A 24535-nucleotide genomic window follows, 5' to 3' on the forward strand; every position below is an offset into this window, starting at 1 on the left:
AATACAACACGATTTAAAAAAAGGAAATCAAAGTTTAATCAATTTCTACTCAATAATTAATGGTCATGCTGACCAATAAATCACATGAATGTAGATCCTATCACTGTATTTGAACATCACACACAATATGAATTTAAAATTGCCACACCCTTCCATAAACCATCACTGCATATATTAGAGCTTTCCTTGAAAAAGTTATTGAGCTATTATTATAGATCAAAAGTATAGTTTGGGGTTTTTTTGTTTGTTTTTGTTTTATTTAGAAGCATGTTCAAATGACTGAAGCTGGGCTCCTAAAATCGAGAACTTTGGTGCAGTAGGTGAGCTGCAGTTACTAACTTCTGCAAATTAAAAGCATACAACTAAAACCAAATATAAACGTAACAACAAAATTCTGTCAAACTTACACAATCTGAAAATCATTGCTAGAAAAAGCACTCGTTTTCATGTTAAAACTGAACCAAAACATTACTCTTCAGAAGTTTCCTTTCTGCTTCTACATCTGTGTTACTGTTAAAATGTTCAAGTATTCAGACAAAATGTGCTGATTAGGTAAACAACATGGAAGGCAATGGCTATTAGAAAGCACATTTGCAAAAATAAAAAATAGCCCAAAGACTTGGCGCTATTCTCCCTCCTGTTACACAGATTTTGTCTCTACTACGAACATGCTTCTTGAGAAATAACTAAAAAGCAATTGTGATAGTGCAAGAAAACTTTAACAAATATTGCTTTAAACTATTATTCAGAAAGACAAATATTAAGAACTAGAAACTGTATATGATTTTATTTGAATTCAATTTTACATGTGCAGAAGTCTACTAGATGTCAATTACAAGCCTGACAGGCAAAGCTGAGCTATCACTGTTTAGGTATACAATTAATTTACCATGGATACAATATCCCTTTTCAAAGGCATTGCTAAATAGGTCATAACTAAATTTAGAATCTCACAGAAAGGAAAATGTTACTGCTGCAATTCAGTGCTGTAAATGAGATTAACACATGTGAAAACCTAATGGAACTGAATGCTCAACTCTTTAACTAAATGCTCTACAGTTGATTTCAAATATCAATTGTAACTTTCAGAATATGTTAATTACAAAAACACATCACAAACTGCGCTTGAAGAAAAGGGATATTTCATCCATACAGGTAAAAGGTGATCTTTAGTTTCTTTTTACAACACTGCCACATGTAAACAAAGTCTCAAAGTATTAACCAACCATTTAAAGGAGAAAGATTTTACAAATAGGATGAAGCACTGGTACGAGGTAATATACAGAAGTAACCATTTGTTTAAGGCTCAATTTTTTTCTCCATTATAACTTTCTTTTAAAAGGCATTGAGTAGGTAATACTGAGTTTGAGTATTTAATAAATACAAGTTGAGAAACTGATTAAAGAAATCAATTAAAATATTAAAAATTAACCCTTGCATATTAGCCATCAGTAAGAACTTAGAAAGCTATAAAAGGACTGATTGCTAATGAACAAATTTTAAACATATAGTAAACGTGCTAAGCATTCCTGTTTAAGGTCGATGGATCTTGAAGGCCAAAGACCTTATGCACTTAATTAGATGTATGGCAACATGCTGTAATAGAGACAGGTTTACCAAGGCTCAGTTCTGCAACCCAGGTTGTAAAGTTCTCCAAAGCAGCATCTGTGCAAATTTCCTCTGAGTTTTATCTGCAATTAAGATAAATGTCATAAAAATGCAGAAATATAGATTACAGTTTCAAAAGAGAACACTGACAACAGATCTATATACACACGGAAGTGGTAACAAGAATAACAATCCTAAGGTGGAATTTCGCTGTGCTCCCCATAAGTTTAAGTAAAAAAGTAATTTTCTGTGTCCAGAAAAGTTATTAAAAATTAGAAACACAGTATTGATGCAATGGATATAATATGGGTGTGTGCATGTATATATAACTACTCTGGTTTATTTTATACTTACACAATATTAAACGTGTTCTTACTGGTTTAAATGATCTTACAGTATAAAAGTTGCAGCAAATGTTGCTTCTACTTTGACCTTGATTTCTTCATATTTTAACTGAAATGGTATTAGAATTGAATGCATATTAATTATGAGTTAACTTGAGAATATGCTAGACTTTTCCAAAATTTCGTTTTTGGGGAACTTAAAATAAGAAAATGCGATTCAATCAGGCTGTAGATATTGAGCACCTACTAGGTGCCCTGTTTTGGGCTAGATGCTAAGTGACAGCAGCAGTTTACATTTTCCACTCTGGTCTGCCCTTTTTTGGACATTCTCCCAACCATAGGAACTTCTCCTGTGATTGGGATTCCTCAGTCTGCTCTTAGAGCTGAGAGATTTCCGCCCTTCCAGTTAATAGTGGGGGGGAAAATCTATCATTCAGACAGATACAATGTCCTTCAGCTGTGCTGATTCACCAAATAGCTTTTAGGGAAGTGGAATCACGTTTGTTTTTTAACATAGAAGATAAGAAATGTTATCATAAAGCTAGAAACAAAAGTATAACAGCAGCTATGAAAGACTGCCAAGTAAAACCAGTTTAAGATCATCTAAGAGCTCCACCAATATTTATAAATGCATGATTTTAATTTCATTTGACAGCTACACATCTATTAGCATTCAAAGAGTCTGAGAGAATGCTTTATTAGTAGCTATATTGTAAAAATGATTACTTCAAAAGATCGTCACTCTGCTCATTATTATTGAAATTCTGCCACCTAAACATTAGGAAAAGTACAATAAAAGTCTGCCTCTTTAGAAACTATTATAAAAACTTTTTTTCCAATTAAAATTAAGACTTTTTGGCATTAAAGTCAATTAATTAGGATATTGGTTATTTAAGTTTGGACAAGTCCAGTTTCCTCACCTTTAAAATATGGATAAAAATACTTTCCTCACAGGGTTGTTGTAAATATCATATAAGGTAATATGTGAAAGTACCTTATAAAGTATAAGTGGCCAAATAAATAAATAAGTAAACAAGAACAAAGCAAAGCAAAACAAAACAAAAAGAAAAAAAAAGGTATAAATGGCTATACAAATGTTAGGTATTGTTTTCACATCCCAACTACATTATAAATTTCTAGGAGACCAGGATTGTATCTTTGATAACCAGACTAAGAACCTTTATATAATTTTAGCCTAGTTTGAATTTCTATACCTATTTCAACACAATATTTCATTATATATGCAATATGAAGACTTTTCAGTAATTCAAGCTAGACTTACCTCAATTCACTTAAATTAAGTTTGCTATAAATTTTAATCTACATTTTTCAAAATAAACAATTATAAGAAGACTTGGATTTTCAAATATGATTATGTTTCTTAAATCTTGAAGCTTGTGATATGTGATGATTTAATAGTTCAAGCATTCTCTGAAATCACATTGAGAAAGTAGTTATTTCTTTCTAGCCAAAATAAACAATAATACAAACCAGTTTACTAACCATTATCTAATAAAAGGTGATATATTCATCACTTCCCACCCTCCAAAAACCTGGTTAACATTTGGTCCATCCACATTCCACAGGATGACAATAATCCAGTGAAATCAAGAGATCTAGATAAATCCTCAATCAGACTCAACAATATTAACATTAGGCATACATTTTAGCAAACAAATTATTAATACTGGCTACTTTACAAGAGAGCAGTAAATTATAATTCACTGCAGTAATAAATCCTGAAGCAAAAGCTTGCATTAAGCAAAAAGGACAGTTTTTCCCCAATTAAAATTTCACAGAATGCAAAATGTAAATGTTTTTGCTCCAAAGTAACAGCAAAATCTTCAGTGTACTAACACCCTCATTCATTTAAAAAACATGCCAGAAGGTTTAAACGCAGCTGGTCAAATTAGTACTTTTTAACTCAAAGGATATCACATCCAGACATGCTGCAAAGGTGTAACTTGCTGCTTTCGAGGTAGAACACGAGTTATCCTTGTCCTCACTCTCAAATTTCCATCAGACAACTAACAAATCTTAACTGTGGAAGCTTCTACCTCAAACTCTTGCCTATTTGTTTTCATTTTTTTCTAAGAAGATGTTATGGGAGAGTACAAAAAAACAAAAACAAACAAACAAAAAAGCAAATAACAGTCCAAACCTTTTGCTCAGGAAATTATGAAATAGGGTCTCCCAAGTGGGGTAAATTGGTACACAAGAGTACCAAACACAGAACCGAAAGAAAAAAGATCATTATTTATGTCAGCCTGAAGAAAAAGATTCTTGATTCAAGACTTGCACATCATTTCACGTGGCAGCAGAATGCCTGGGATGGTAACAAAGACTCTTGAAAGGCTTAGCAGTTTATGAATGTCTTTTCAGCTTAACTGGACTTGCCATTTCCAAACACAATGGTATTTACTAGCATTCTCTCTCTTTTTAGCAAATATAAATGTGCAATCATGATAGTTTTTAATTTTTTTTTTTCCAGTTTTAGACATACGATATTCTGGGGACTTAACCAAAGGAATTTTTTTAAAAATGAATTTTCCTTCACATTTTTTACTCGGCATTTTCATATCCAAGTTAAATACTAGTTCTATTAGCAAAACATGAGGCTGGAATTCTGTTGACAGAGGTTATGTTTTTGTTAAATATCTTCTGTTTCATTTCTCTACCCTCATTTGCGTAATACTCATGAAGCTTATTGGGGTGGAGTGGGAGGATTAGGTCATTAAAAGTGCTTACTGTCACCCATTAAACATCAGAGAGCAAAAGCTGAACCTATGGAACAGAATCCTCGAATGAAGCAGAACCATGCTTGAAGGAAAGCATACACATTAAATGTTTATGATGAACCTAGGGAACTAGGGAAGGTATTATCTATTTTTCTTAAGTACTAGACCTAAAATTTCCAAAAGTTTAAATTGATATGGTGAGTTCAATTCTGAGATTTCAAACAGTATGTACATATCCAGTGATGATAAACAGCAGTGTGAGCAGTGGTCTGATTCTAGCTGCTAGCTTTGAATTCGCCCAGGTAGGGTGCTGCTCCCTTCAACTCTAAAACACTTTTTCTGAATCTGATATTCCTAAGACTGTGGGTAATCAAAGGCATTTGGGAGTATGTTTTTGAGTGGCTAAGTTTTTCCAACAGCTGACAGGGCTTAAGTTTTTCTTAGTGATATTATCTTCTGAATTGTAGAACTCCACCGAGAAGTAATCCCACAAGGAGAATCTTTCCTGTAGTATGGCTAGAACACTTCCTTGGTGGCAATTCTCCAACTCCATGAGGCGATTTTTGTTAATTCTACTGATGGTTCATTCTAAGCCAGAGAGGTAATGGAGTAAAACTGAATGGCTCATATGCATTTCATTCTGCAATAAAAGCCTAATCTTGAGGTTAAAAGGAAGCAATTAAAGAGGGAACAGATATACAAAGAGTCATTCTAATCACCAGACACCTCCACACCCAGAGCAGGTCTAACTAGGCACCTATCTACACTGAACAGTCTCAAACCATGAACCTTGTGGGGAGGTCAGAGAAGGTCTGGGAGAATTAGGGATGGCAAAAAGGGCAAAACAGCTTTGCTCCCTTTTACCCCAGGTGCACTGTAGGTCTTCATGGTACACACTACCCCAAAGCACACTTCTTCCTCCATGCAAGTCCTCTGCTCCACCTTGGCTCACCATTTGAACTGGATGAGAAATGAGTGTTTTAAATAAACCACCCCCCCCCCCCCCTCAGACTCAAAGTTATATGCAAAATAGGGCAGGGGTTAAAAAGGAAGTATCTAACAAAACTGTAACTTCTGCAACAGAATTCCATCCAGTGTTTTACTGATATGATTAATATTTAACTTGGATATGACAATGCCAGCATTTTGAAGTACACAATGTGATTTAATTTTGAGGATTTTCCCCTCACATTTGCTAAACTCCCAGCATATCATATCTAATTAAAAGCTAAGAAAAAAATTACAGACAATTCTGATTCTACATTTTTATTTATTAAAAATACCCTGAAAATCCTAATCAATTCCACTGTATTTAGAAATAGTAAGTCCAGCTAGACTAAAATGACATTCATAGATGGTTCAGCCTTTCAAGAGCCTTTGTTAACAATCCCAGCCATTCTGCTGCTGCGTGAAATGATGTGCTAGTCTTGAATCAAGAATCTCCCTTTTTCTTCAGGCTGACATATATAATGAACTGGGGCTGACATAAATAATGATCTTTGTTCTCTCAGTTTGCCTCCTGGTGTTTGGTACTCTTATGCACCATTTACTCTAGTTGGGAGAACCCGTTCCACAATACACTGAGAAAAATGATATAAAATCTTGCAGGAAACCTTCAAACCATAAAAAACACCTTTCCCCCCCATTTTCCTGCTTTACAGCTTTCATCAATACTGTACTGACACATAGGAATCCTTGAAAAATCATCTTTAAAAAATACTATTTGCCAAAAGCGTATATTCCAAACTGTCACACTTAAGAGATAACTTTACTGCACTTCCCCCTTCCTTTTGGGAAATTGACAGAATATTTTAGGGTAGTATTATGCTTCTTTTTGGCATTCCTTCTGTTTGGAAATCATCTCTACCTACCCCCTCCCTGCCCCACCCCATCCCATCCCCTTCCCATTCTTCAAAGCTTGACTTAAGTGCTATTGCTCCCCAATTCCTCTAACTCAGTGGCTTTTAACCAGGGGTGATTTTGCCCCCCCAGGGGACATTTGGCAATTTCTGGAGATATTCTTGCTTGTCACAACTGGGGGGCAGGGGGTATGCTACTGGCATCTAGTGGGTAGAAGCCAGGGGTGCTGCTAAATATCTGATAATGCACAGGACAGCTGTGAACAAAAAGCCTAGAATGTTGAGAAATTCTGCTATAACTGGACCCCCCAGCACTGTGATTTACTTCATTTATAGTATTACAAGATTATTAACAGAACATCTATCCTTCTCAATAACAACATACCAAAACAGCGAACAGCCAATTATTTACACCAATACGGAGAAGCTATGATAAACAAACCAAAACAGGGCTACAACCTGATCTGGGTTTCTGTTATACTGCTGCTGCAAAGTAAAAGAAGACTTCAGAGCTCTTAATGGTAGGCCCTCCGGGTCAGTAAAGAAATCAGGATGGCCATGTATAAAAAATCTACCCATGCTTCCAAACTTATATTAAAATTACTGCCAATGAGAGGGTAAAAGGTGAGGAAACAATCCTGGGAGCCATGCAGATATACAGGTGTTGGGCAAGAAACCAGTTACCCAAATTGAAGGGTATTAAGAAATAAATGTGAAAGTCATATTATTTCTTACTCGAACAAGGTACTCTTCTAAGTATTAAGGACAAACATTTCTCAAATCACCTTTATCTGTCAAAGTTTGATCTTCAGTCTAGATCTGAGACTGACAGGCTTCAGAGCTCCATGACTCTAGCTATAGTATTCAAAATCCATCACCTATTTGTTTTGGGTAATTAGTGAGCAAGGATAACCACAAACTTTACTAGCCTCAGATTACAGATTCCCATACACATCAGTTCAGTCCTATCTGATGTCAGAAAAAAATAAAACTGCATATAGTGTGCTTTGTTCTAAGATAGTTTGGTCAGGGAGTTCCCTTTAATATTTTCAGAAATTCAGCTGATTGGATATTTTATTTCAAGGCCCACACCTTCATTTGTGTATCCTGCTTCTAAAAACAAAAACCAGGCAAAAAAACTACACAGAGAACCTGATCCATTACTACAAAAATAAGTAATTATAGATACTAATAATAGTTTCTGATTTTTAGTATATTAGTCAACAAAAAATATAAAAAGAAATCTATGTACTCATTCCTGTAGGTAACCAAATAGATTAAAAATAATTCAGATCACAAAAAGCTACAAAATAAAACAAACTCAGAAATAATTCCAAATAAAAAAAAAGGTTTAAAAATAACTTTAGAAATTACCCATTTGCCAATTTGGTTGAGACAGTTGGCCCTCTAAATGTACGAGACCAATTTTATTCTGTTTATCTCCTATAGCTGTCTACATTAATAATGGAAAGAAAACTGGGAACACTTTGTGCAAGTTGGTTAAATTTTTATAAAGATGATAAAACTAAAACAAAATGTGTACACTAATGTCATCTGTGCAGTTAAAAGTGTCAGATAAGAGAAATTAAGCATAATGGTAAAGATGCAATCACTACACAGAACTTGTTCAAACTTGAAGAAGCTGGCTTACAATTTAAAGAGATTATGGAAGCAAGAATATAAGACTCAATCACCCACATACCCCTGGTCGTCTCCTCAAAAGTCTATACTGCAAGTGCAATGCTATCAACAAAACGTAAGGGGGAATACAGTCTGAACAGTGACTTTATAAAATAACAGATGTAGCTAGACATAAGAAAATAAATGAGGTCTCATCATATTCTGGTATGCTAAGGGCTGATGAGTGAAAGCATTTTGAATAAAGCACTGTTGTCATCCTTCATTTTCAAAGATGGCATTACCTGACAGGAGACCTTGTCTGAAAAGATGAATTAGGGACCGTTAGTCTTTTCTCCAGGGAGCACATATAAAGCCAGACCTTTGATTAGGAATCATCACTGTGATCTGAAATGCCTGTTGCCATTTGCAACACTGCCTCCTAGACTCGAGGTCGGCCTTGGCTCAAAAAGATCAATTTCATTCCTGAAATTGTCAGGCAAGTCTGGCATTTGCTGTGGTTTCTCAGTCATCCACGATATTGGTTATTTTATCTTATTATCTAAGTGTTACTGTTGAGAATATTTGTTCAATTATGATCTAGACTGAATGATCATGATATGAATAATCTCATTTTAGTATATGTGCTGCCGAAGCGAGCACAGAATAATCTCATTTTAAACGCTCATTAAGTTTTACATAAATCTTACTTTTAAAAAAACTCATTCATTTAAAGAACTTTTAAGTTATTTAACTCAATGAAAGGTTTGTTATTATTCTTACTAATTCTCTTATTTATTAAGCTGAATAAAAATGTATCCTGTGCTTGGGATTGTTTTTTCTAACACATCGATATGATTTAACCAGATTCTCATTGGACCATATATTCATTAATGAAGTCAAGATACATTGTGGTACTATAATTTGTTATTATCAGAGGTCACTTTAAGTCCCCCAAGTGCTAGGTACAGATGAACTTGATTAAATAATTATCTTGTTGAAACAAGCACTTGGGTGATTAATAAATTGATGATTTCAATTATTGTAACTCTACTGCCCAGGATATAAAAGCATAAAAGTATAGAAAACATTACAAAACTAATCATCTCCTAAAATTATTACTGAGTGCTCTCCTGTGCATTTTGGATGCTAAATCAGCAAAACAGGGGAAAGGTGTATTATACTTTAACTCACCCCAAAGAAATGTTATCAATAAAGCAGATAGGGAAGAACAGAAACTCACTTTTAAAAAAATGAATCTTGGTGACGTGAATACAGGCAATTTCTTACCTTCATTTCACTTATCTGCATTTTAAAAGATTTTCTGCATTGAATGTTGCCTGTTTTGTGCTAAGGAAAATGTCATTTTTAAAATAAAGAAATTTAACGTAGTGCCATGGGTATTTATATTAACCAGCTTTTTGTTATACTTGCTCAAAAACAAAACACTACCTGGCTCACACAGTTCCATCAACAACTAACCTGCTCGGTATGGCCATGACTGAGGTTATCTTTTTTACTGGACAACGCAAGTTGTACAACACTGATCTTGCTTCTCGGGCAGGGATGAATAGTTCATTTGTCTGACGATCTCAGCAAAAAGTTCATCCACCATTGATTTACTTTTTGCCGATGTCTCCATGAAAGGACAGCCCCATTCTTGAGCCAAAGCTCTGCCTTCTGAAGACATAACCTCTCTTTCTGGTTCCAGATCCACTTTATTTCCTACTAGGATTAGTGGGACTTTTTCATATCTCTTCACTCTGACAATCTGATCTCTCATTGGCTTGATATCCTATTCAAACAATCACAAAGAGAAAGAAAAAAATTATGCTGTTTGCTTAACCATGGAAGAAGTATTATGTCACAAAAAGTCATCCCTTGGTGAATATATAAAGCTAAGTCCAAAATAAAATCACGCACCCAAATAGAGAAAATGTCATTTTGTTCATGGAAGTAGAAACTAGATAATTTCCACAGGCTTTTACCTGCTGGGTTTATGTCAAGAATATAAAACATAGGTTGCACACTAACCTTAATACTGTCCCCACTCCCAGTCTATACTGATTAAAAAAGCAAGTTCCCAAACATGATTAATCCATTCATACATAAGGATATTTGGCCATCTCCCTAAACCTGCCTGCTTGTCATCACTCCTTGTAACACCTGTTATCCCAGCACAGGATTGCAGCATCTATGCATTCCTAGCCATTTAGCAAGAGGGCTTGGGAGAAAGTGTTTTAGGTGGGAACAAAAAACACTTTGTAATGCCTAGAAGATTAGAGGTAAAAGCAGATTAATACATTGAAATTTTTATTTTAAATTGAATAGTATGCCTTTATCCCAGTAAAATCAAACACCTTACATACATTAGAAACTACTGTAATAGTAAGCAACTCCCAGGAAGGACAATGGAGAAGAAGTCTGGATGAGAAGTCACACTTTTCTTTGCCTATGTCTGTTTTTACTACTTGATTTCCTTCCCTACGTATAGTGCTTTTTCTAAGTAATTACAATTAATTACAAAAAATGAGAGCCTTAGTAATTCTCCAGTAGCATCAATTCTGGGAGGAAATGTTATCGACTTAAGACAATATTACAGATTTAATCCTAGCATTGCAATCTTTGGTGATTTTTCATAAATTACAAGGTTTGCCTTAAATATAAAATGTGTGTTTAAGTTGACTATTACAGCAAACAGAATATTCACATGTAGGTCAAGGGAAAAACAAGAGGCTGTGAAAATTTATAAAAATATAGTTATTTGATGTTTGTAATGATTTGGTTTGATCATGTATCAATTCAGTCTTCTAGGTTAAGCCTTTCCCGTTGTCCTTAGGGAAACACAAATTCAGCTGAGAATCCAAACTTAAGGCATTCGGGCTCAAAAAAGTCTAAGTTTCCACTGAATTAATGGCAGTTTTTCACTCCTAATTTATGTCTATAACAGAAGTGGATATAATGGCAATCTTATGAAACACTCTTCAAAAGACTCCCAGCCTCAAGAGAGTCAGCTGGTAGAATAACAAATCTCCTGAGGAACCTTTAGAGAGAAAATGCCTGTCAAATAGCACCTTTAATACTTTCTGGAGAAAAATGCTTTTATAAAACTATTGCTTTGGAATTTAAGCCTACATAAAATGAACTTTAGTTTGGTTTCAATAGCTTTGATTCATTTACCCAGAAGTTGCTATATCAGGTTACTGGAAAAGTTCACTAGAGTACTTTAATTTAAAATACTAAAGAAAGGGGAATTAGCACATTGTATTGGCTAAAGCACTTAAGGTCTCTTAAGTAAGCAACATTAAGTGCATACCTTTAAATGCAGAAAAAAATTATATCCATTTCCTAAATCAATGGAGGTCAATATAATGGGTCAATATGAGGTTATTTATTTTCAAGGAATAAATAGCAACATTTATTGCATCTCTTAAAATAACGTTAAGCCTTTAGTCTGTCTCCCAGTGAAGGACAGGACAGATTTTCCTAAGAAATTGGACCACATCCAGTTTGGCCACCCACCCAGGGTAAGAAACTTGCACTTGTTCAGTGTTCCCAGACCCACATATTTTCTATAAATATAGGCAATGTTACCAGAAACAATTTGGATCAACTGCAGAAAAGGAGAGTCATTCTTGATTTTTGTTGGCTATTAATTCTAGGCACTAGTCTTTTCAATTAGTAACTTCCCTTTACACTACACGCCCCAAGTAAGTAAAATGCCTAGAAGGCAGGTATCGAGTTCTTCCTCTTCATCTTGCACCACTAAGATTTATGAATCTAGTTTAGAAACTTGGGAGAGAACAGAGAGGGGGAGGGAGGGGCAAGCAGACTCAGAGGGCTTCTCTGTGCAACAGATAATGGGCTCCAAATAATTTTCCTTTCAAAGTGCTCTATTTACCCGAGATTAGCTGTTGAATGTTGTTTTGCTGAGAACGTTAATCAATACTTGTTCAACTGAACAAGAGACTTCAGAAGGTTATATTCCAGGCTAAATATACACAGACTGACCTATTTCTTTTTCACTTTTCTTTGCCTTAAATATACCTTTAAATTATTTGTCTACGCTTGTTACTTCAGTACTGTCTACAGAAACAACCCGATAGTTTTCCATGCCAGGAGTAACCTCAAAAATGCGCCATGTCTAACTTTCAAAAGCCAAACATAGTCATTAGCGCAAGGTTCAAGCAAACCAGAAGTAGATGCAGGATTACCACACCCCCTTCGAACAAATTACAAGACTTGGTTTGGTTACCTGAAAAGACTGTTGATTAACCAGACTATAAACCAGGATGAAACCTTGGCCGTTTTTGATGTAGAGATCTCTCATGGAGGCAAACTGCTCAGTTCCTGCGGTGTCCAGAATTTCCAGCACGGAGGGGGAAGAGTCCACTTCGATCTCTTTGCGGTAAAAATCTTCAATGGTGGGGTCATATTTCTCAATGAAAGTCCCAGTGACAAACTGCACAGTAAGGGCAGATTTGCCAACCCCTCCGCTCCCTAACACCACTACCTTGTATTCCCTCATGAGTCTCACCTTCACCGAGTCCTACCAGAGGGGGGGAAGAATAACACCCCGCTAGCTGCGGCGCGGCTAGACGAGGCGGAAGGTGGGCGGAAATCTGCGAGCTGGGGAGGAGAGTGCAGAGCAGCAGAGGGCCCAACGGGGAAGAGGAGGAAGTTGAGGGAGGGGGAGGGAGAGGGGGAGGGGGAGGGAAAGAGCGGAGAGTCGGGGTGGGTGGGGATGGGACGGTGATGCCCTTCCTATAGGAACTGAAGCCCAGGCAGGGGGCGTGGGGAGGAGGGCGAACCTGGGAGAGCCCAGCGAGGGTGGGGAGACGAGGCGCGCCCCCAGGAGGGAAGGGGTGGGGGCCGCGGAGCCCGCAGCCAGGGGCTGCCCCGCACCCTTCCCCCGCCCTTCGCACAAAGGGGCCCAGGGACCCCGCTTCCTGCTTGCGCCGCCGCCGCCGCCGCCGAGCCGGCCCAGGCCTGCGGGCTCCGCTCCAGTCACTGTCACCCCGGCGGGTGTCTGGGTCCCGGCTCCCGTGGGAATCGTCCGGCCTGTGAGAGGGGACAGGGGAGCACATCACCCGCCTGACCCCCGCTCCAAAGGAGCAGCCCCGGCTGTCACCTCCCCCAGCTCCCACCCAGACCGGGCTGCTGCCACCGCCAACGCCGCCGCCGCTTACCCAGCCGTCCGCACCCGCCCGGCCGCCCGGGAGGCTCTGTCACGCCAAGGCCATGGCCACCCGCCAGCTCCTCTGTCTCACCGCCGCCCCAGCGCAGCTGCCCGCCGAGGAGAAAGGGGCGGGGGCTGTCCGGCGGCGGCGGCGGCGGCCGCAGGGACTCCAGGCGAACCCACCTCTTTTTTTCTCACCCACCCCCCACCCCCCCAGCACACACCCGGAAGGGTTTCCCTGACACACTGGCTGAGGTGCCCCAGTTCCCCGAGACTGGACCGGATCACTTCCGGTGGGGAAAGTCCCACCTCTTCGGGGCCAGCCGGGTGGCGCTGGGGCCGCGCCCTGCTGAGCGAGCGAGAGAGCCGGCTGGCCGGGGACGGTTTCGGGTCGGGCTCCGGCCTCGGGAACCGGCCTCTGGGAGGACGTTCACCGGCCGGCCTTTCCCGCCCGCAGCTGCTGCGGACCGTCCCAGCCCCAAAGCCGCCGAAGCCCCTGTGCCTCGCAGCCTCCCCCGCCCGGCCTGAGGACTTGACCGCTTTTTGGCCGGTGCAGGACCGCCAGCTACTAATCTAGCGACCGGGAGAACGCCTGATATCCCTGGACTAGAAGTTGTGCAGGGAAAATAAAACAGCCTAGAAAGTTTATTCTCTTTGCTGGTATTTTTTCCACTTGATGTTTTTCTAAGAAATGCACGCAAACTACCCATTCACTTCGCTACTGCTCTGGTTTCGTATGTGAGGTTTTACTTAGCTGTGCCAGACAGTGACACTCACACACACACACACACACACACACACACACACACACACACACACACACACACAACCACGGTACTTTTATCATTTGGCAAATCTGCCTTGACTCCACCAGCAAATACCAAAGTCATTTTTTTTTTTTTTTTTAATCACAAGGCTCGAAAACAACGGCATTAGAAATCGACTTTATGGTACTCTACTCAGTTTTGTCCCTGTGTGATTCCAACTACTCCACAGCAGAAAAGGTAACCAATATTCAGGGAAGAGTAGATTGGAAATGGTTTAGGCCTGCAGACTCATTTCGTTTAAGCTTTGATTATCTGCATGCATAGCAATTGGCATGACTGGCTCTTCCAGTGAAACTTTTGTTTTAAAGGCCATACTTTGTAGTTATTGAAATTCAAAAGCAAATAATAACTCTAGTTTGAACACTAAGTTTCTATTTTTAGATAAAATTGTTACGTCCTACATGTCTTTCTTTTTGCTAACTTCCTATTTGTAAACTTTGTGTCACATCTGCAGGACCCCAGGGCCAGAAGGCTAGGCTATACTTTAGGCATGTCCCTCCCTTTTTGATTCAAGCATTCACCCAGAAACCCGGGAGACTCCGTGGCCAGCCTAGTTAAACTGACTCCAAATTCCCTTACTTGCAAGCCCTAATGCCAAACTGTATAAAAAGAGATTTATTACCTAACCCAAATTGTTAGACCTAGAAAACAGGTGAATCACAGTAGTGTGAAGTCCCGCTGTCCCTCCCTGAGTATTCTCCAATGTCACTTACAGTACTCAAAGGACAGCTTAGTTCAATTTCTCCTCGGCCTCAGGCTGGTACAATCTCTCCAGCGAAGTCCCCAGCTCTGGTTCCAGCTGGCCTGGGTCCTACCTGATATCTGAGGCACTGCCCTCTGCTGGAAGAGCCTTGGTTTATGAGTTATGGATCTCCCCACAGGTCATGCCTCCTTCCACACGTGCTGTTGCCTGATTTGGAACTCTGCTGCACATCTCGCTGTCTAGCTGTCTCCAGACTGTCTGGTAGAATCCACGGCCCTCCACCAGCCGTGCTTGTAACTGAGTCTGGAAATTCCTCTTTTGAGTTAGCCAGTGTTGAGCAATCGTAGCAAGTCTCTGCTCTATTACTAAACGGTCAAAACAGGGAGTTCTTTTTGAGGTCGTCCCACCTGTTGGCAACTCTAAAATCTCTGAATGTGTTGGCCTTGTTTTGGAGAGAGTTCTTTGTTTCTCCACACAGTGAAACATACTTCTCCCCTCAGTACAGAGTCCTGATGGGTCATTCTCATCAACTACAGGGGGGACAAATGTCATCGGTCTGAAAATCCTTCCAAACTTTCTTTAAAAGGGTATTCATTACAACATTGATTAGGAAAGCAAACAATTGGAAATAACTTAAATGTCCTTTAATAGATGATTTAAAAAATTACATACATATGGGTTCACAAAATGGGATATTATGCAGGTATTAAAAAAACAAAAGTAGATTCGTAAGTGCTGATATGAAAAGATGGCCAAGACATATTGTAAGTCTGAAAAAGCAAGTGAGTGAACAAACATATAGTTGCTCCCATTTGTGTAAAATGTGTGAGTGTGAGTGTGCCATAGTTATATAGCCATTCAGATCTGAAACAGTCATTAATTATGGGTGAGGGTTATTATGAAATAACTTTAATTTTTTTCATATCATTTTAATTTTTAAACAGTAACCAGGTATTACTGAGAAAAGGGGGAGTAAACATAACTTTAATATTTTTAAAGGAGGAACAAAGACAGTTGTTGATCAAACAAAAACAATATCCTGACTGTCTAGGGGTCAGTGGCTAGGTCTGCCCCATTTAAACTCCCTACCCCTCGCCGCCCTCCCCAAACATCTCTATACTTAGAAAAGTATTTTCACATACATTATCTCATTAGACTCCAGTTGTCCACCAGTGTGCTTTCGTTAGGCAATGAGGGTATAAAGACCAATTAGCACGGCCCAGCAGTTCAGAGCTAGAGCTCTGAAATGAGGCAGACAAACATTTCAACTGCAGCTCCCACACCTATTAGCTGTGTGACCTCAAGCAACCGATTTTTACTTGTCTGAGCCTCTAACTCCTCACCTGTACAAAGGAGACAAGAATTTAATGGGAGAATGTACTGAGGTATTACAGGTAAAGGCTTAGCATAGTCCCTTGCACATTATGAAGCCTCATGAAATGCTACCTACCTATTTGGTTTTTATTTTAAAAATTTGATGAAGTTTTTTGTTTGTTTTTTAAATAGAGAACATAGGGAGGAGGGAAACAAAATTTTAAAAGCCTGTTTTAAATGCTTCTTGTGTTTCCTTTCAGGGAAAAAATACTATTTATGTGGCAGTATATCTATCAATTCACCTTCTGTATGTATTTTTTTTTAATTACTACAAAAGTAATCATACTATATACACTATTCTGCACCTTGCTTTATTTCACTTACTCTATTTTGATGTCTTTTCCATTTCAGAACTTATAGATCTGCTTCATTTTTTTTCATGGCTGTACCATAATTTAGTTAAGCAGTTTCTCGTTGAAGGACAGTGGTTGCTTCTAGTTCTTTGCACTGAACGTCTTGCACATATATCATTGCCAGTTAATCTTTTGGATGAATTTCTAGTAGTTTAATAATTGAAACAAAGGGTACTTGTACTTCAAATTCTTCTGGTAAATATTGCTAAATTGTCCTTCAGAAAGGTCACGCCAATTCACATTCCCACCAATGTAGTATGACTATATTACTTTCTTTATAACCTCACCCTAGGTATTACTAATTTTAGCATTTTATGGTTATTGTTCATTGCTTTAGGGTATTTTCAGAACTAACAAATGTAGGGTAGTGTTTAAGAAGGAATTTGGGCTTCAGAGTCAGACAGTCCTAACATTGCCCTTTGCCAACTACACCTCCATCCCCTGACTTGTAAAGCTGGGCATAACAGCAGTATCTAACTCGTAAAAGAATAAATGAGATAACCCAAACCCATCCAAAGCATTTAGCTTTCCACGCACTGGCTTCTCAATAAATATAAACTGCTCAAGTAATAATTTTTCACTCCCAAGGCTCAAAGATGGGAAGAGAGAATAGGGAAGACTTCTCCAGAGATCATGGCCTTGAGGTTCAGAACTTTTGCTTTAACTCTGTACCAACCTCTTCTCCAAAGTAACTATTACTCAGCCATTATTTTCAGGAACACAACCAATGTTTATCATACTGTGAAGAAATCTTAGGATATGAACTATATGCAGAATATGTAAATTACAGGTACCTAATCTCATTATATGAAATTAGCTTGGCACAAGTTTAAAGTGCTAGACAGTTTGCTTCGGGCACTAGTTGCTCACTTCTCTTATCCCTCCCTTCTTCCCTTGAAGTTGGTCCCTCCTTCAGTTGCAATCCTTGGATTAACTCTGCTGGATAATTCACCCTCCCTTTAACTTTCCAAGTGAGCCCTCTTGCCTTCTAAGTCCTGGGAAAAAGCCAAGGCCTTTTGTATCCATGCTCCAGTCCCCTCCCTTCTCTTTTGCTCAAAGTTGCCCTTGAGTTACCAGAAAGTTTAAGTCAGTAGAGTCCTCGGTCTTTGCCTACAGAAATCTTCTGAAGGGCTTCTTCTCCCCTTCAATGCCTTAGCAGCCCCTATTGATAGCAGTTAGATTGTCCTGGCTTCTTTCCAGTTCCTTCTGGCCTCTAAGATTCCAACCTTCCCTTTCAATTCCTGCCTCCAGCTACACCAGCCATTTCCTCTGCATGCCAGGCTCCCCCAGGTACACAGAATCAATTTAATACCTTTATTATCTGTTTCTCATGATAAAAAGTAATGTTCTTTGCAAAAAATTATAAAATAAAGATGTAATCCCACTACCCAGGGAAAATCACTATTAGCATTTTAGTGTCTTTCACAAAATTTTTCTGTGAAAGTTAAGGAATATTTTTTTAAAACTGAGAATAAGGTCATATAATTTTGCAAGCAGCTTCTTTCACTTACTAAAACATCATGTCTGCATAAAGTATTAAAAATGCTCATGCAACCCTCATCGCCCACCTGAGTAAGCCTTCTTTCCTGGAGCTTTAGTTTGTCAATTTTACTCACATTCACCCTGCCCACCTGACATCCTTCATCCATCCAACAGGATTTCATGGGAAGGGCTACTCACCGCAGAGGCCACTGCCCCAGTCTGGCCAGGCAAACACTCCTATATAGATCCAAACCTTATTTTTCCAGCTGACGAAGTTAGTTCCTCAGAACCCAGGGGCCTACTAAATAGGGCTGTATGTAAAACAGGTCTGAGCCCCTTAATCATTTTTCCCTCTCCATTTCATCTTTAATTTCAAAGACAGTAGTTAGGAAAGCTTTTGTCAGCTATTAAGTGCCACATAAATTTCAGGAATTAGTATTAATAATAACCACACCCCTAATTTATGGGCATCAGAATCACCTGGAGGTAATGTTAAAACACAGATGGCCAGGTCCTGCTCCGGAGTTTCTGATTCAGTAGGTCTGGAGCAGGGCCAATAATTTGCATTACTAAGTTCCCAGATGACACTATTGCTGCTGGCCCAGGGACCACACTTTAAGCACCACTATTCTACAAAGTGGTAGGACTTTATTTGGCTTTTCTCTGCTCAATATTCATTAACTTATCCACTTATTCATTCATCACACATTTACTGAATTCCTACTCTGTGCCAAGCACTTTGCCAGCACTTTTGAGGAATGCAGACAATAAAATCAACATTTACAGTACAGCATGACAAGTCCTATGATACAGATATTGCCAGGGTACTGCAGGTGACTCAGGAAAGGCTTCGGGGAAGGTTTCTTGGAGAAGGTGATTGGGCAGTATGCAAGGAGGCCAGAGGGGTGGGCAGGGGCTAGAGACAGATAAAGAAAAGCCTTGTGTAGTAGTGAGTTTGTGTAGCAACCGTCCCCCTGAGGGCTGTAGGAAGCCACGAAAGGTGTTTTTACAAAGATCTGGCAGTATATTGCACTGAGCAAAAGCACGGCTATTGTATCCAGGTCAGGTTCAACTATTAGCTGTGCTGCTTGTGTGACCTGGGGTAAGTTAAAGTTACTTTCTCTGAGCCTCCCTTTCTGTGGAGTATACCAACATTAATAAAGATGGCCTAACTTTTTAGAATTGCACATAAAAATGCTAAGCTTGGGAAAAACAGAAAACTTTCCCAGGACTAAAGTCTCTGTTGTAGATTAAAAAAAAAAAAAATTGTAACACAGCAAAAATGCTTGCTCTAAGGGCAGATGTCCTTGGTGCAGCTAAACCTTCTGATGGGAAAATACTATGATTACTGTTCTTTTTGTAACCACCTGTGTTCCTTTACTGTAACTTTCTTGCCTGGAGAATAAAAACTGAGAGAAAACCTTGCTCGGGGTTATTTCCTAGGAATCCTGATCTCTTGAAGGATTTGCCTGGGAATTAACCCCTTCCAGGCCTCTCACTGCTCTGGAGAAACGGACCTTGAGTAATTGTTTGCATCTCCGTCACCCTGGGAGAGGTGACACCTTTCCTCATGTGTAAAGGAAAAAGAGCGTCCACCTTATTCAGGTGCGGAGACCGAGTAAGAAAAAGTACCTAAATGCCTGGCATACGGTAAGTGTTTAGCAAATGGTGATTATTGATCAAGTTTGAACCTTAGAAAGCTAAAGACATGGAAGACATGTGTGAAGGTTAATTCTAGGTGTCAGCTTGGTTAGATGAAGGAATGCTGAGAAACCTGGTAAAGCAATCTTTTCAGGTGTGTCCATGAGGGTGTTTCCAGCAGAGATTAGTATGAGAGTCTGAGTGGCCTGGGTGGGAAAGACCCACCCTCAGTGTGGGTGGGAACCATCCAATCCGCTGGGGGTCCAGAGAGAACAAAAGACAGAGGAAAGAGGTGAAGCTCTCTCTTGATCCGCTGGAGCTGGGACACACTCTTCTCTCCTGTCCATGGACATCAGAGCTCGAGACTGTTCAGCTTTTGGGTTCCAGGACTTATACCAAGGACACCATCACCTTCCCTGGTTTTGAGGCCTTTGGACTTGGACTGAGCCACGTTACCAGCATCCAGTTTATAAATGGCCTACTGTGGGACTTTTCTTCATAGTCACGTGAGCTAATTCCCCTAATAAATCCCTCTCATATAATTATAACATATCCTATTGATTCTGTCTCTCTGGAGAACCCTGACTAATACAACATGTGTCTCAGATTATTACAATTCATTTGAAACTGCCCAGCTAGTCCAAATATCGAGGCCATATTTGATAGTGGCAAGGTTGATGATTTAATGGTATAATGATGATGATTTATTGATTACAGATTATATGCCAGGTATTGTGCAAAGTGATTTACACACGTCATTTCATCTAATCCTAGCAATAACCTTAAGAGTTAGGTACTATTATTATTATTTCTAATTTTACAAATGAAGGAATTAAGACTCAGGGAAGTCAAGTAACTTGTACAAAGTCAAACAGCTTGTCAGTAGCAGAGCTTGAGTTCAAACCAAGGTCAGTCTGACCCCAGAGCCTATACTATATTAAGCACTGTTCCATAGCAAGCAGTTTTGTTTCTGTGGAGCACAGGGCAGTGAACAGATAGTGGGACGATGTTAAAAGAATTTGGACTTTATTCTTCTGTTTTTCTGACCTTGAGCAGGGCTGATTGTTCCCACTGATTTTATCTCTCCTTTGGGAACACAACTTCGTGGTCTGCCGGAGGCCATTTGACCTTGGATCCTTGGCATCTGGTGCTGAAACTGGGGTGGTCACTATTACCTTCCAAAGTGCTCTGGAGAATTTACAACAGGGAACTTCTCTTGCCGCTGAGGCCACATTCAACTCCCTAGGAGAAGGTGGGGGTAAGCTTAATTATTTTTAATACTGCTATTACAAATACCAGTTATTCTTTATTGGGCATTTGCCATGTGTCAGGAATTCTGTGGAATGCTTTAATCCTCAAGCAACCTTATAAGGTAAGTACTGTTATCATCATCTACAATTTTAGAGATGAGAAAAACGAGGCTCACACAGCTAAGTTCACACAGCCAGTAGATGCAGATTCGTTTTTTTACACATCTTACATTGTTAATTTCTTCCTTTGACTCTGGAGCTATAACACATCTAAAGATGAGTGTGATATTCTTGGATGCTTCTACTGCCTAGATGCTTAGTGCCCATAAATAGTTCAAACCCTCTTTTTAATGATGTGTGTGCAAATCATGCCTGCTTCTCAAAATTATTTCATACCATAAGAAGTCATTCTTCCTCTCCCCCTATTTATGAATTCATTCTTCTTTTTAAATGGTCATTTATAATAATTGCGTGCAAAGCTATATTTTTGCTATTTAGTACAAATCCTTAATGTGAAATTGAGGACTCCTCGATAGTTGAAAAGTATGGTCATGAAAATATTGTGGACTCCAGTCCCATTCGATGAGACTTCCAAGGGGACTTTATCCTAAGTGCTTCAAAACTTACAGAGAGTAAATTTCTGGCCTACTTGGGCCTCCATGCACTCTCAAAAATTTCCCCAGTTGGTAATCAAAAATGAGAATAGAAAGAAATTGCCTCAAAATTGAATTCTTAGACATTTAAAAGGATTGGTATCTGAATGCTTTAAAAGGCTGATATTTAAATGTGGGAAATGATGTAAAAAAATAATGTAAGGATAAGATAGATATTATTGATTGCTAAAATAGATCATTGTTATTTTCTTTTTTAACTTTATGGCAATTTATAAATCCTGTTGTTTTTTTCCCCATTTGGAGCAGCTAGCCGAACATGCAGATTACTAGCACTAGGTGTCAGCAAAAGATTAAATTAGAAACACCCACCTGGTTGTTTTTTGTTTTGTTTTGTTTCTTTCTACTTTTCTGTAGTTTTCAATGTTTTTGTAACAATGAAAATCAAATACATGTCCTGGATTTTAAAAGAAGGATACAACACACTTTCTGGTTGCTGTGACATCAATACCAGAGAGGCTGGGTTGCTGCTACTCAAAGTAGGCGCTGTAGGGAGATCATCGTGGCTTAAGGAATTGTATGATTAAGTTTGACCTTCAGCTTTGAATGGTCTGGAGCTCAATTTTGTGTCAGCTAGAAAGCTGGGGGATCAGAAGTTTGGAGGTGAGTGTAAGGTGGTAAGGTACACTCTTGTGAAGCAGTTCCTAAAAGTCTAAATAATACATTAATTTACACAGTGCTTGTGCTGATTACTTCAGTACTCTTCACACATGGACAAGATGAACAAAATTAACTTAGAGAATCCCATTGAGAACCAAGGAAGTGGGCTGATCCTAAGGGCCTCTCAAACTTATTAGGTTCAATATTTAGCATATCATTGTTTTCTTATTTTAATCTCCAGAGCTTCCCGTAACCAAACAACTATTAAGTCCTGCCAATTCTACCTCCTTAGTATGTCTTATATCTGTCCCATCCCATGTCTGCTCTAATGTATAGAGAGATTTGAGAGACATTTATGTGACATTTCTTTCCTAAACTTTGTAATAGCCTCCTAAATGGTTTTTATGTTTCCAACTCTTTCTTCACGCTTCTAGCAGTGTCATGAAGCAAGTCTGACTACATCTTTTTGATTTCAACAACTTACAATCAGAATAAAGTCCAAGTTCATACACATGGAATATAAGGTCTTCTATAATCTTGTCCCTGCCTACCTTCCAATCACACCTTCCACTTTCATACCCTTTATGTTCTGGTATAACCAAACTCACCATAGGTTCAGTAAATTTGCACCCACTCTCATGGTTTTAAATGCCGTCTCATATATACTACAGACTCTATCTAGTCCAGACTGCTCTCTGCAACTATAGATTCATACTCTATAATTCCACTTTATGTATTCAGACACCTCAGATTTAATATGTCCAATGCTAAATCTTGATAACCACCTCTCCTAAAAAATAAACCCATGCCCCTCCTGCAGTCTTAAAAGTCTCAGTAAATGGCAACTCTAGCCTCCAGTTGCTCAGGCCAAACCCTTGCAGTCATCTTGGAGTCTTCTTTCTCTCATGCCATACCATCCGATCCATATGTAAACACTGAAGGTCTTACCTTCATAAAATGTCCAAAATTTGACCACTTCTCACCACCCCAAATGCTGTGAACCTGATCCAAACCACCATTTTCACTTTCCTGAATGATTACAGTATTTTTCTAACTGCTCTTGCTGCATGTGAACTTACCCCCCATTTGGTCAATTTTCAACACATTAGCCAAAGTAATCTTGTTATAGCCACAAAACCCTCCAGTGGTTTCCCATCTCACTCAGAGTAAAATCAAAGTCCTTATAATTACCTAGAAAGCCCTTCCAAGATGATACGTACACTCTGACACCAGCCTTTGGACTTGCTATGTAGTCGGTCTAGAAAGTTCTTCCCCCAGATTCACACAACTCTCTTCCTTTCTTTAGGTGTTTTACTCAAAAGCTGCTTCCTCACTAAAGCCACTCTGTATAACATTGCAACCCCGTCCCCTCCACCCCCAAACATACAATGCCTTCAAGCCTTTTTTGGAGGTGGGTGCTGCTGGCTGGTGCAGGGTTTGAACCCTGGACCTTGGTGTTATCAGCACCACACTCTAACCAACTGAGTTAACCAGCTAGCCCCAAGCCTTCTTATTTGTTTCATTTTTTCTCAGTAACATTTATCCTTTTCTAGTATACTATGTGATTTCTTCTCCTTTTCTTGCTTTTTTTTTTTTTTTTTTGGCAGCTGGCCCATGCAAGGATCTGAACCCTTGACCTTGATGTTATAACACCATGCTCTAACCAACTTAGCTAACCAGCCAGCCCCCAAATATGCTTTAACTAGGGATTTTAATGTATCCCCTATTAGAATGTAAGTTTATGAGGACAGGGATTTTGTCAGTTTAGTTCACTGCGTATCCCAGAGTCTAGAACATAGTGCCTGCAACGTAGTGAGTGTTAATGATGAGTCTATTAAACTGTTTATACTATTCTGCACATGTAATATTTCTTTCCCATGTGCTTCTGTTTATGTTATTACCTCTGCTCAGAAAGCTTTCCCCTATCTTCATTTTCCTCCCTATGAATTTCCTGCCAGCATTCTTTTTTTTTTTAGTTTTATTGAGATATAATTTACATGCAATATAATTTATTCATTTAAAGTGTATAATTCAATGGTATTACTATATCCACAGAGTTGTACCACCATCACCACAATTTTAGAACATTGTCATCACCTCAAAGAGAAACATCGTACACTTTAACTACTGGCTCCCATCCCCCTAATCCCCCCAGCCCTCATCAACCACTAATCTACTTTCTGTCTCTATAGATTTGTCTATTTGGGACATTTCATATAAATGCAATTATATAATATGTGGTCTTTTGTGACTGGCTTCTTTCACTTAGTATAATATTTTCAAGGTTCA

The 24535-nt window shown here is 39.0% G+C and overlaps 1 protein-coding gene across 2 annotated transcripts; it reads right to left on the minus strand.

Moving 5' to 3' along the window:
• Window positions 1-760: 760 nt before the first annotated feature.
• On the minus strand, window positions 761-13489 carry RAP2C (RAP2C, member of RAS oncogene family). 2 transcript variants are annotated; one of them, XM_063083437.1, is made up of 5 exons: window positions 13356-13489; window positions 12978-13227; window positions 12422-12715; window positions 9649-9961; window positions 761-1691 (listed from the first exon to the last, which is right to left on the minus strand). In XM_063083437.1, the coding sequence occupies exons 3-4, from the start codon at window positions 12692-12694 to the stop codon at window positions 9683-9685; spliced, it is 552 nt and encodes a 183-aa protein (XP_062939507.1). In that variant the 5' UTR covers window positions 12695-12715; window positions 12978-13227; window positions 13356-13489; the 3' UTR covers window positions 761-1691; window positions 9649-9682. The 2 variants fall into 2 exon arrangements, with proteins under 2 accessions (XP_062939507.1, XP_062939506.1); XM_063083436.1 differs by having other exon boundaries at window positions 12422-13227.
• Window positions 13490-24535: the final 11046 nt, after the last annotated feature.

The sequence above is a fragment of the Cynocephalus volans genome, chromosome X, assembly GCF_027409185.1.
Source record: "Cynocephalus volans isolate mCynVol1 chromosome X, mCynVol1.pri, whole genome shotgun sequence".
Classification (NCBI taxonomy): Eukaryota; Metazoa; Chordata; class Mammalia; order Dermoptera; family Cynocephalidae; genus Cynocephalus; species Cynocephalus volans.

Bases quoted from the DNA above. Each gene is read 5' to 3' on its own strand.
- RAP2C (XM_063083437.1), bottom strand. From the start codon at position 12,694: ATGAGGGAATACAAGGTAGTGGTGTTAGGGAGCGGAGGGGTTGGCAAA. The intron at 9,962-12,421 runs GTAACCAAACCA...TTGTTTGAATAG, and splicing joins TTAATCAACAGTCTTTTCAG to GATATCAAGCCAATGAGAGA.